The sequence below is a fragment of the Procambarus clarkii genome, chromosome 12 (genome assembly GCF_040958095.1).
Source record: "Procambarus clarkii isolate CNS0578487 chromosome 12, FALCON_Pclarkii_2.0, whole genome shotgun sequence".
Classification (NCBI taxonomy): Eukaryota; Metazoa; Arthropoda; class Malacostraca; order Decapoda; family Cambaridae; genus Procambarus; species Procambarus clarkii.
This window is the reverse complement of record NC_091161.1, coordinates 9,635,633-9,648,131: the sequence shown is the minus strand read 5'-3', so window position 1 is coordinate 9,648,131 and position 12,499 is coordinate 9,635,633. Positions and strand designations below refer to the sequence as shown.

Here is a 12,499-nt window from a genome sequence, read left to right as displayed (position 1 = left end):
ACAAGGTGACACAGTGGGAACTTAGTACTTAAATGAGCAACATTATAAAGATGTTGTTCAGTGTCAGAGTGGTTGACAAATGGAATGCATTAGGAAGTGATGTGGTGGAGGCTGACTCCATACACAGTTTCAAGTGTAGATATGATAGAGCCCAATAGGCTCAGGAACCTATACACCAGGTTAACTAGCTGACAGTCAAGACGGGCATAGGCTGGTAAGGGTAGGCCTAAGTTAAGTTATTTAAATATTAGTAATTATTCACACCATCCCTCACCCCCCATTTGTTAACTTCCCTCATCTGGCTCTCACGGATTCACTTCTGGTCAAGTGTGAAATGTTCATTGAGATCCCCGAAGAGTTTTTCGTCAGCAGAAAAAATAATTATTTCAGACAGAGATTGCAGCCAAATTAGCGTGTAACAAAGATGAAGTTGAATTGGATCTAGGTATCCCCCATCTCTGCTGTCAAAACTATATTGTTCTAAACATTCAGGTCTGACAGGAGAGAATTTACTGACGCCCAACGACCAGAAAGCACCAGTATAAAAAGCTACGATTTGTTCAGATCTGAAACCTAGGTTTATGGGCAGCACAAAACGTCGACCAGACTGTGCGACACAGTGGTTGCCAGGATCAGGTTGGGTTACCGTTACCTGTGGCAGGTGGCTACCGTTACCTGTGGCAGGTGGCTACCGTTATCTGTGGCAGGTGGCTACCGTTACCTGTGGCAGGTGGCTACCGTTACCTGTGGCAGGTGGCTACCGTTACCTGTGGCAGGTGGCTACCGTTACCTGTGGCAGGTGGCTACCGTTACCTGTGGCAGGTGGCTACCGTTACCTGTGGCAGGTGGCTACCGTTACCTGTGGCAGGTGGCTACCGTTACCTGTGGCAGGTGGCTACCGTTACCAGTGGCAGGTGGCTACCGTTACCTGTGGCAGGTGGCTACAGGTGACGGATCTCCCAATCCTGAGCACTCCAGTTGCAAACTCTGTGAGCAGGAACTGCGGCATGATCTCCCACACTACAACACCGAATGCCCAGTTATTAGACCTTTCAGACCCGTTGGCATGAGGTACCTGGAGCTTGACAATTACTCCTCCTGGTAGTGGTACAATGATAAGTACTCACACTTGACATCAATCTTGACAGAAATGGGGTCAGAGCCGCCGACGGGGTTCCTGGCCTCACAGGTGTAGGTGGCAGAGTGCTTGCGAGTAGCCGGGCTGAACCTGACCTCGGGCTGGAAGCTGAACACGTCCGTCTCTCCCAGCACGCGCCACACCACATTTGCCGCCGGGTTCGAATCCACCAGACAGCGGAGGCTGACGTCATCCACGCCTTCCTCTATGTCCTCGGACGGGGCGCCCTCCAGCGTCACCGTGGGGGCATCTGGGGGACAAGAAATAAGTTATACAAAGGAAGTTAAACTGAATATACCTGAGGGCGGCGTCACAGTGATCTCAACGGGGCCTTCTTCTTCACGTCGAAGCCCCACGAGTCTTCCTCGGGGAATTTTTCTCATTTGATTTTAAAAGTGAAATAATGTCTTGGCATTGGACGGGTAGGCTGTTCCATAAGTATGGAATCCAATGGATGACAGAGCGTCTCTTTTCCTGGCTTACTGATATACAAAGGAAATAATGAACTGATTGGTTAAATAGATGACAAACTAATGACAAATAGCAAAATATAATTTAGTCCATCCAATTCTACTAGTTTATGAAAGGCTGTAATATATATGGAATTCGCACTTTTCCAGAAGCCCCAAGTCATAACGACTATATAGCATTTGGAAGGGGTCAGGATAAGGATATGGGATGGGACGGGGGGAAAGGAATGGTGCCCAACCACTTGTGGTCGGTCGGGGATTGAACGTCGACCTGCATGACCGTCGCTCTACCGTCCAGCCCAAGTGGTTGGGCTAAATGTTGTAAAGTATTAATCATAAACATACATAAATGACACAGAATATTAGTGGCCAAAAATTATTCTATGACAAAAGTCCAGACGGAGAGGGACTTACACTGGACGTCCAATATGACCTGGACGACCTCGGACTTGGTGTGGTAGGCCTGGTGCACGGCCACACAGCGGAGAGGGGTGCCGTGGTCGTCCTTGACGTACGTGTGCTCCAGCACGGACACGGCCAGCCACGTCTTGGGCCGGTCCACCTCCGACGAGTTGGTCTGGTCGTACGCTTCGGCCGGGATTTCCTTCTCTCCTGTGTTGTAAACATCACCAGATGTTGAGACTCGTTAGAGCGATGTTGACCAGACCACACACTAGAAAGTCAAGGGACGACGACGTTTCGGTCCGTCCTGAACCATTCTCAAGTCTCACAATCGATTTGAGAATGGTCCAGGACGGACCGAAACGTCGTCGTCCCTTCACTTTCTAGTGTGTGGTCTGGTCAACATTAGCACAAGTCTTAAACAGTATTAAGTACCCAATTGGCCGAAACGCTGTGCGTATTAATGGCTTTAGGCATTAGGATGTACTAGCTCAATTTAGAAATCCAACAGTCTGTTTGTAACTCATTCTGACTGTATGTCCCTGAATAAACATGTATTTATTTATTTAGTACACATGAAAATAAATGAATTAATTGCATGCGAGATTATTCAGTGAATTCAAGATCAATTTTAACTAAATTTACTTAAAACCAATTTCTTGTGTACACAACACTCCTTGATATCTGCCATCTGGCAGATATTGAATTAAAGCTGAAGCCAAAAAGTATCTTTAATGGATATTTTTAACAATTATATGTAATCCATTTTAACCCTATAATTAACTCCCAACTTTGCAATCACGGGACTATGGTAACTAAGTAACGCAAATATAAGATATTGTACATGTATAGCCTAACATATATGAAGAAATGGTATGTTGTTGTTGTAAAAGATTCGCTACCTGGAACATAAAGTTCCAAGTAGCACGGGCTATGGTGAGCCCGTAGGCCAACAAATAACTTAACAATAGTAGTAATTTATGAAACGTATACCTGTGATGTCATTGTTTGGTGTTGGTGAGGATAAAGCCACAAGAAGAAGAAGTTTCTTTGTAAACGTAACAACATTCTTTTACACACGGAAATCATAATAGCGTGATGCATCTAATGAACAAATCCACAAGGGCCGTGACATGGATTCGAACCTGCGTCCGAGAGCATCCCAGACGCTGCCTTAATCGACTGAGCTACGACATGGTCAAAAGAATTGAAATTGAAGTTTGATGTATCATGCAATTGTAATTTCAGTGTGTAATGAAGTAAGAGCGAAGAGGGAGAACGGCCTATTGACATAGCTCGAGTGCAGGGGGGAGTTGTGTAAAACCCTGGTTTGTGTCTCGGAGAGGCTGCAGGATCCAGTAAGTTCAGTAGAACTTCGGTTTCAACTCCTTTTGACCATGTCGTAGCTCAGTCGATTAAAGCAGCGTCTGGGATGCTCCTGGACGCAGGTTCGAATCCTCGTCACGGCCCTTGTGGATTTGTTCATTTGATGCATCACGCTATTGTGTTTTCTGTGTGTAATTGCTATATTGGTTGTTATAACTGATTAGGAAGTGTTCAAACTTGTTCGAACGTTGTGCCAAAAAGGTTTCGGTGTGTGTGTGGCGGGAAGGACTTACCGATGAACCATTTGATGTCGGCTGGAGGGTTTCCATAGTGGGACAGACACTTGATGCTGGCCGGTCGGTCTTCCTGGACTGTAAAGTTCTGTCCGGCTGCGACCTGTTGTGTCTCCACCTCCAACTGTGGTGGGTTGGGAGCAACTGTCCAGCCACAGCGTCAAGTACAATGATAATATTAACTAATACATTTAACAAGTATTAACCCCCCAAAAAATAAAGTTAAAAAACTGTGGTGCGGTACAATGTTAATATTAACTCCAATTTTTAACACATATTAACCAAAAAATTAAAGTTAAAAATCTGTGGTGCGGTAGAATGTTAATATTAACTCCAATTTTTAACATATATTAACCAAAAAAATTAAAGTTAAAAACATTGTGGTGAGGAAAATTTTTAACATGAACTTCAACAATTAACAAATATTAACATCAAAAAAATTAAAGATAAAAAAACTGTGGCGAGGAACAACGTTAACATCCAACATTTAACATATATTAACCAAAAAATAAAGTTAAAAATCTGTAGTGAGGAATAATGTTAACATTAACTCCAACATTTAACATATATTAACCAAAAAATAAAGTTAAAAATCTGTGGTGAGGAATAATGTTAAAATTAACTCCAACATTTAACATATATTAACCAAAAAATTAAAGTTAAAAAAACTGTGCTGCGCCTAATACAAATGAGGTTAAAGTTACCATTAACTCCAACATTTAACACATATTAACCCCCCCAAAAAATCACAATTGAAATTTTATTTTTAACAATTAATAATTTGTGGGAAATAATTTGTTCGTGTTAAAAACACTAAAGCTGTAGAAACTTTAAATTTAAATGATCAACAAAATAATATTTGACATTTAGATGAAATTTGAATTCAAAACACACAAAATATACATATTTTTTGGAGAGAAAACCAGAATACATTTAGTTATTTCCAGCTTTATTTTATTTAAATTTAGTTATATATATATATATATATATATATATATATATATATATATATATATATATATATATATATATATATATATATATTCTGTTACAATGGTGGGGTTAAAGGCTGTCTGGTGGTAGGATGGTGAGGAGGCAGGATGGTGAGGAGGCAGGATGGTGAGGAGGCAGGATGGTGAGGAGGAGGATGGTGAGGAGGCAGGATGGTGAGGAGGTAGGATGGTGAGGAGGAAGGATGGTGAGGAGGCAGGATGGTGAGGAGGCAGGATAGTGAGGAGGAGGATGGTGAGGAGGCAGGATAGTGAGGAGGCAGGATAGTGAGGAGGCAGGATGGTGAGGAGGCAGGATGGTGAGGAGGCAGGATGGTGAGGAGGCAGGATGGTGAGGATGCAGGATGGTGAGGAGGAAGGATGGTGAGGAGGCAGGATGGTGAGGAGGCAGAATGGTGAGGAGGCAGGATAGTGAGGAGGAGGATGGTGAGGAGGCAGGATAGTGAGGAGGCAGGATAGTGAGGAGGCAGGATGGTGAGGAGGCAGGATGGTGAGGAGGCAGGATGGTGAGGAGGCAGGATGGTGAGGATGCAGGATGGTGAGGAGGCAGGATGGTGAGGAGGCAGGATGGTGAGGAGGCAGGATGGTGAGGAGGAAGGATGGTGAGGAGGCAGGATGGTGAGGATGCAGGATGGTGAGGAGGTAGGATGGTGAGGAGGCAGGATGGTGAGGAGGCAGGATGGTGAGGATGCAGGATGGTGAGGAGGTAGGATGGTGAGGAGGCAGGATGGTGAGGAGGCAGGATGGTGAGGAGGCAGGATGGTGAGGAGGAAGGATGGTGAGGAGGAAGGATGGTGAGGAGGCAGGATGGTGAGGATGCAGGATGGTGAGGAGGTAGGATGGTGAGGAGGCAGGATGGTGAGGAGGCAGGATGGTGAGGATGCAGGATGGTGAGGAGGTAGGATGGTGAGGAGGCAGGATGGTGAGGAGGCAGGATGGTGAGGAGGAAGGATGGTGAGGAGGAAGGATGGTGAGGAGGCAGGATGGTGAGGATGCAGGATGGTGAGGAGGTAGGATGGTGAGGAGGCAGGATGGTGAGGAGGAAGGATGGTGAGGAGGAAGGATGGTGAGGAGGCAGGATGGTGAGGATGCAGGATGGTGAGGAGGTAGGATGGTGAGGAGGCAGGATGGTGAGGAGGCAGGATGGTGAGGATGCAGGATGGTGAGGAGGTAGGATGGTGAGGAGGCAGGATGGTGAGGAGGCAGGATGGTGAGGATGCAGGATGGTGAGGAGGTAGGATGGTGAGGAGGCAGGATGGTGAGGAGGCAGGATGGTGAGGAGGCAGGATGGTGAGGAGGCAGGATGGTGAGGAGGTAGGATGGTGAGGAGGAAGGATGGTGAGGAGGCAGGATGGTGAGGAGGAGGATGGTGAGGAGGCAGGATGGTGAGGAGGAAGGATAGTGAGGAGGCAGGATGGTGAGGAGGAAGGATGGTGAGGAGGTAGGATGGTGAGGAGGTAGGATGGTGAGGAGGCAGGATGGTGAGGAGGAAGGATGGTGAGGAGGCAGGATGGTGAGGAGGTAGGATGGTGAGGAGGAAGGATGGTGAGGAGGCAGGATGGTGAGGAGGCAGGATAGTGAGGAGGAAGGATGGTGAGGAGGTAGGATGGTGAGCAGGTAGGATGGTGAGGAGGCCGGATGGTGAGGAGGACGGATGGTGAGGAGGCAGGATGGTGAGGAGGAAGGATGGTGAGGAGGCAGGATGGTGAGGAGGTAGGATGGTGAGGAGGAAGGATGGTGAGGAGGCAGGATGGTGAGGAGGCAGGATGGTGAGGAGGCAGGATGGTGAGGAGGCAGAATGGTGAGGAGGCAGGATGGTGAGGAGGCAGGATGGTGAGGAGGCAGGATGGTGAGGAGGCAGGATGGTGAGGAGGAGGATGGTGAGGAGGCAGGATGGTGAGGAGGCAGGATGGTGAGGAGGCAGGATGGTGAGGAGGCAGGATGGTGAGGAGGCAGGATGGTGAGGAGGAGGATGGTGAGGAGGCAGGATGGTGAGGAGGAAGGATAGTGAGGAGGCAGGATGGTGAGGAGGCAGGATAGTGAGGAGGAGGATGGTGAGGAGGCAGGATAGTGAGGAGGCAGGATGGTGAGGAGGCAGGATGGTGAGGAGGAAGGATGGTGAGGAGGCAGGATAGTGAGGAGGAGGATGGTGAGGAGGTAGGATGGTGACGAGGCAGGATGGTGAGGGGGCAGGATGGTGAGGAGGCAGGATGGTGAGGAGGCAGGATGGTGAGGAGGAAGGATAGTGAGGAGGCAGGATGGTGAGGAGGCAGGATGGTGAGGAGGCAGGATGGTGAGGGGGCAGGATGGTGAGGAGGCAGGATGGTGAGGAGGCAGGATGGTGAGGAGGCAGGATGGTGAGGAGGCTGGATGGTGAGGAGGCAGGATGGTGAGGAGGCTGGATGGTGAGGGGGCAGAATGGTGAGGAGGCAGGATGGTGAGGAGGCAGGATGGTGAGGAGGCAGGATGGTGAGGAGGCAGGATGGTGAGGAGGCAGGATGGTGAGGAGGCTGGATGGTGAGGGGGCAGAATGGTGAGGAGGCAGGATGGTGAGGAGGCAGGATGGTGAGGAGGCAGGATGGTGAGGAGGCAGGATGGTGAGGAGGAGGATGGTGAGGAGGCAGGATGGTGAGGAGGAAGGATGGTGAGGAGGAAGGATGGTGAGGAGGCAGGATGGTGAGGAGGCAGGATGGTGAGGAGGCAGGATGGTGAGGAGGCAGGATGGTGAGGAGGCAGGATGGTGAGGAGGAGGATGGTGAGGAGGCAGGATGGTGAGGAGGAAGGATGGTGAGGAGGAAGGATGGTGAGGAGGCAGGATGGTGAGGAGGCCAGCTATGAGGTCAAGGAGCAGCAGCAGGGGCCAGCTGTAAGATCAAGGAGCAGCAGCAGGGGCCAGCTGTTAGATCAAGCAGCAGCAGCAGGGGCCAGCTGTTAGATCAAGCAGCAGCAGCAGGGGCCAGCTGTAAGATCAAGGAGCAGCAGCAGGGGCCAGCTGTAAGATCAAGGAGCAGCAGCAGGGGCCAGCTGTAAGATCAAGGAGCAGCAGCAGGGGCCAGCTGTTAGATCAAGCAGCAGCAGCAGGGGCCAGCTGTAAGATCAAACAGCAGCAGCAGGGGCCAGCTGTTAGATCAAGCAGCAGCAGCAGGGGCCAGCTGTAAGATCAAGGAGCAGCTACAGTGCTCGAGACACAGCAAACATGGCGCGCCTCAAGCCCCCCCACACTAACCTCTGACCACCAACTCAGCTATCCTGGATGTGAGGGCGTCGTGGGCGGTGAAGGCGGACGCCGTCACTTGACACTCCCACTCTCCGTCGTCCACTTCGCTGGCGTCCAGGATCCTGAGGGAGCAGTCGCCGGCTTCCCTGTCCCCGGACCACTCGTACTTCCCCACGAACATTCCCTGGGGCTGTGGACACACACACACAGGTGAGAGGCGGGACCAAGGAGCCACAGCTCAACCCCCGTAAGCACAACTTGGTGAGTACACGTTATTATTCAGGGGTTCGTACGGCCCTGTTCTTGGTTTGGGACACCCATAGGCCTATTCTTGGGTTAGGACACCAATAAACCTATTCTTGGGTTGGGACACCAATAGGCCTATTCTTGGGTTAGGACACCAATAAACCTATTCTTGGGTTGGGACACCAATAGACCTATTCTTGGGTTGGGACACCAATAGGCCTATTCTTGGGTTGGGACACCAATAGACCTATTCTTGGGTTGGGACACCAATAGACCTATTCTTGGGTTGGGACACCAATAGGCCTATTCTTGGGTTGGGACACCAATAGACCTATTCTTGGGTTGGGACACCCATAAACCTATTCTTGGGTTTGGGACACCAATAGACCTATTCTTGGGTTGGGACACCAATAGACCTATTCTTCGTTTGGGACACCAATAGACCTATTCTTCGTTTGGGACACCAATAGACCTATTCTTGGTTTGGGACACCCATAAACCTATTCTTGGGTTGGGACACCAATAGACCTATTCTTGGGTTGGGACACCAATAGGCCTATTCTTGGGTTGGGACACCAATAGGCCTATTCTTGGGTTGGGACACCAATAGGCCTATTCTTGGGTTGGGACACCAATAGACCTATTCTTGGGTTGGGACACCAATAGGCCTATTCTTGGGTTGGGACACCAATAGGCCTATTCTTGGGTTGGGACACCAATAGGCCTATTCTTGGGTTGGGACACCAATAGACCTATTCTTGGGTTGGGACACCAATAGGCCTATTCTTGGGTTGGGACACCAATAGACCTATTCTTGGGTTGGGACACCAATAGACCTATTCTTCGTTTGGGACACCAATAGACCTATTCTTCGTTTGGGACACCAATAGACCTATTCTTGGTTTGGGACACCCATAAACCTATTCTTGGGTTGGGACACCAATAGACCTATTCTTGGGTTGGGACACCAATAGGCCTATTCTTGGGTTGGGACACCAATAGGCCTATTCTTGGGTTGGGACACCAATAGGCCTATTCTTGGGTTGGGACACCAATAGACCTATTCTTGGGTTGGGACACCAATAGGCCTATTCTTGGGTTGGGACACCAATAGGCCTATTCTTGGGTTGGGACACCAATAGGCCTATTCTTGGGTTGGGACACCAATAGACCTATTCTTGGGTTGGGACACCAATAGGCCTATTCTTGGGTTGGGACACCAATAGACCTATTCTTGGGTTGGGACACCAATAGACCTATTCTTGGGTTGGGACACCAATAGACCTATTCTTGGGTTGGGACACCAATAGACCTATTCTTGGGTTGGGACACCAATAGACCTATTCTTGGGTTGGGACACCAATAGACCTATTCTTGGGTTGGGACACCAATAGACCTATTCTTGGGTTGGGACACCAATAGGCCTATTCTTGGGTTGGGACACCAATAGGCCTATTCTTGGGTTTGGACACCAATAGACCTATTCTTGGGTTGGGACACCAATAGACCTATTCTTGGGTTGGGACACCAATAGACCTATTCTTGGGTTGGGACACCAATAGACCTATTCTTGGGTTGGGACACCAATAGACCTATTCTTGGGTTGGGACACCAATAGACCTATTCTTGGGTTGGGACACCAATAGGCCTATTCTTGGAGTTACACCCTATTACTCAAGATCAATTGATCAATAATGTCCCTTATATTGCAACTAGTTAACTGTCGCTAAATATTATCAATAATACAAATAAATTTAAAAATTCAAATAAAATTATTAACTTAAACAAAAATATTAATTTAAAATTAAATTTATTAAAAAAATTCATTAAAATTTAAAATTAAATTTATTAAAAAAATTCATTAAAATTTAAAATTAAATTTATTAAAAAAATTCATTAAAATTTAAAATTCCATTAAATTTAAAAAAAAATGAGGACCTAAATATACTAAAAGTTTAAATAAAATATTAACTTAAACATATATACATTTAGGTACATTCTATCTATAATAATTTTATAGTAAGTGTTCACTATATATAAATAATGTAGGAGGCCATCTTCCTGAGGTCAGATTCACGAAGCAGTTACGCAAGCACTTACGAACCTGGGGCCAGATTCAGGAAGCAGTTACGCAAGCACTTACGAACCTGGGGGCCAGATTCAGGAAGCAGTTACGCAAGCACTTTCGAACCTGGGGGCCAGATTCAGGAAGCAGTTACGCAAGCACTTACGAACCTGGGGCCAGATTCAGGAAGCAGTTACGCAAGCACTTACGAACCTGGGGCCAGATTCAGGAAGCAGTTACGCAATCACTTACGAACCTGGGGCCAGATTCAGGAAGCAGTTACGCAATCACTTACGAACCTGGGGCCAGATTCACTAAGTAGTTACGCAAGCACTTACGAGCCTGGGGCCAGATTCAGGAAGCAGTTATGCAAGCACTTACGAACCTGGGGCCAGATTCAGGATGTAGTTATGCAAGCACTTACGAACCTGAAGGCCAGATTCAGGAAGCATTTACGCAAGCACTTACTGAACCTGTACATCTTTTCTCAATCTTTGACGGCTTTGTTTACAATTATTAAACAGTTAATGAGCTCCGAAGCACCAGGAGGAATGATGCCCAACCACTTGTGGACAGTCGGGGCTTGAACACCGACCTGCAGGAAGCGAGCCCGTCGCTCTACCGTCTAGCCCAAGTGGTTGATGATGTTTGATAGAGAATATTGAGTGTTGAGAGAGGAACTGAGACGTTTCCTCACTGTTGTGAGAGAAAGGAAGGAGCTACTGAGACGTTACCTCACTGCTGTGAGAGGCAGGAAGGAGCTACTGAGACGTTTCCTCACTGCTGTGAGAGACAGCAAGGAGCTACGTTACCTCACTGTGAGAGACAGGAGCTACGTTACCTCACTGTGGGAGACAGGAGCTACGTTACCTCACTGTGAGAGACAGGAGCTACGTTACCTCACTGTGAGAGACAGGAAGGAGCTACGTTACCTCACTGTCAGAGACAGCAAGGAGCTACGTTACCTCACTGTGAGAGACAGCAAATAGCTACGTTACCTCACTGTCAGAGACAGCAAGGAGCTACGTTACCTCACTGTGAGAGACAGCAAGGAGCTACTTCACCTCACTGTGAGAGACAGCAAGGAGCTACGTTACCTCACTGTGAGAGACAGGAGCTACGTTACCTCACTGTGAGAGACAGCAAGGAGCTACGTTACCTCACTGTGAGAGACAGCAAGGAGCTACGTTACCTTACTGTGAGAGACAGCAAGGAGCTACTTCACCTCACTGTGAGAGACAGCAAGGAGCTACGTTACCTCACTGTGAGAGACAGCAAGGAGCTACTGAGACGTTACCTCACTGTGAGAGACAGCAAGGAGCTACGTTACCTCACTGTGAGAGACAGGAGCTACGTTACCTCACTGTGAGAGACAGCAAATAGCTACGTTACCTCACTGTGAGAGACAGCAAGGAGCTACGTTACCTCACTGTGAGAGACAGCAAGGAGCTACGTTACCTTGCCATCCTTCTGCCAGGAACACGTTCCCTGCTTGTTATAAACCTTGCAGGCCAGCACCACGTTCCCGCCGGGGTTGACCTCCGTCCTCGCTGGCTCCTGGTTCCACGTCTGCGTCCCCCAGCACGCTGTCCAGCAGAAAGAGATACACGGTTACCCAAAAATGTTCAGCTTAGGAGGAATAAACAGAGATAATTTTTAATGATAAGCACTGCTATTACTGTTACTGCAGTAATGGGTGTTAATATCATTGTTAGAGGGCGAGGTGGACCCCAAACTAATCGACTAGGGGCTAGATTCACGAAGCAGTTACGCAAGCATTTAGGATCCGATATTACATTCTTATGCTGCCATTTCCAGGCTGCCTTTTCACCACTTGTGACTCCAGTCTATCTCTCGAGTGTCCACTCAAGGGACAGACTTAAGCCTTTGTCTGTGTGTAGGAGAGATGGTTAGGTTAGGTTAGGTTAGGTTAGGTTAGGTTAGGTTAGTGGGTGAATGAGTGCAGATAGAGAGTGCATACATGCCGGTGAGTAACTGTACTCTTATAGAGAGCAAGTCAGGAGTACCCATGACGGGTTCCAAGAGCTAAAGCCGCATAAATAAAAAAGTTAGAAGAGGTTAAAAACAGTGAATCGTCGACAAAAGTATTACGTCTCGCTGTTTTCTAACTGAGTCACTCATTTATGTCTCGCTGTTTTGTAACTCAGTCACTCATTTATGTCTCGATGTTTTGTAACTGAGTCACTCATTTATGTCTCGCTGTTTTGTAACTCAGTCACTCATTTATGTCTCGCTGTTTTCTAACTCAGTCACTCATTTATGTCTCGCTGTTTTGTAACTCAGTCACTCATTTATGTCTCGATGTTTTGTA

The 12,499-nt window shown here is 47.9% G+C and overlaps 1 protein-coding gene across 1 annotated transcript in view; it reads right to left on the bottom strand.

The window, feature by feature from the left end:
• Window positions 1-11,753, bottom strand: part of LOC123772917 (irregular chiasm C-roughest protein) — a gene marked incomplete at its 5' end in the record, with an annotated part of 93,462 nt that extends 81,709 nt beyond the window's left edge. Inside the window, 5 exon segments of the mRNA XM_069323222.1 lie at window positions 1,128-1,388; window positions 2,023-2,220; window positions 3,630-3,773; window positions 7,866-8,046; window positions 11,626-11,753. Coding sequence (XP_069179323.1) covers window positions 1,128-1,388; window positions 2,023-2,220; window positions 3,630-3,773; window positions 7,866-8,046; window positions 11,626-11,753 — 912 coding nt within the window.
• Between the last annotated feature and the right edge of the window lie 746 nt (window positions 11,754-12,499).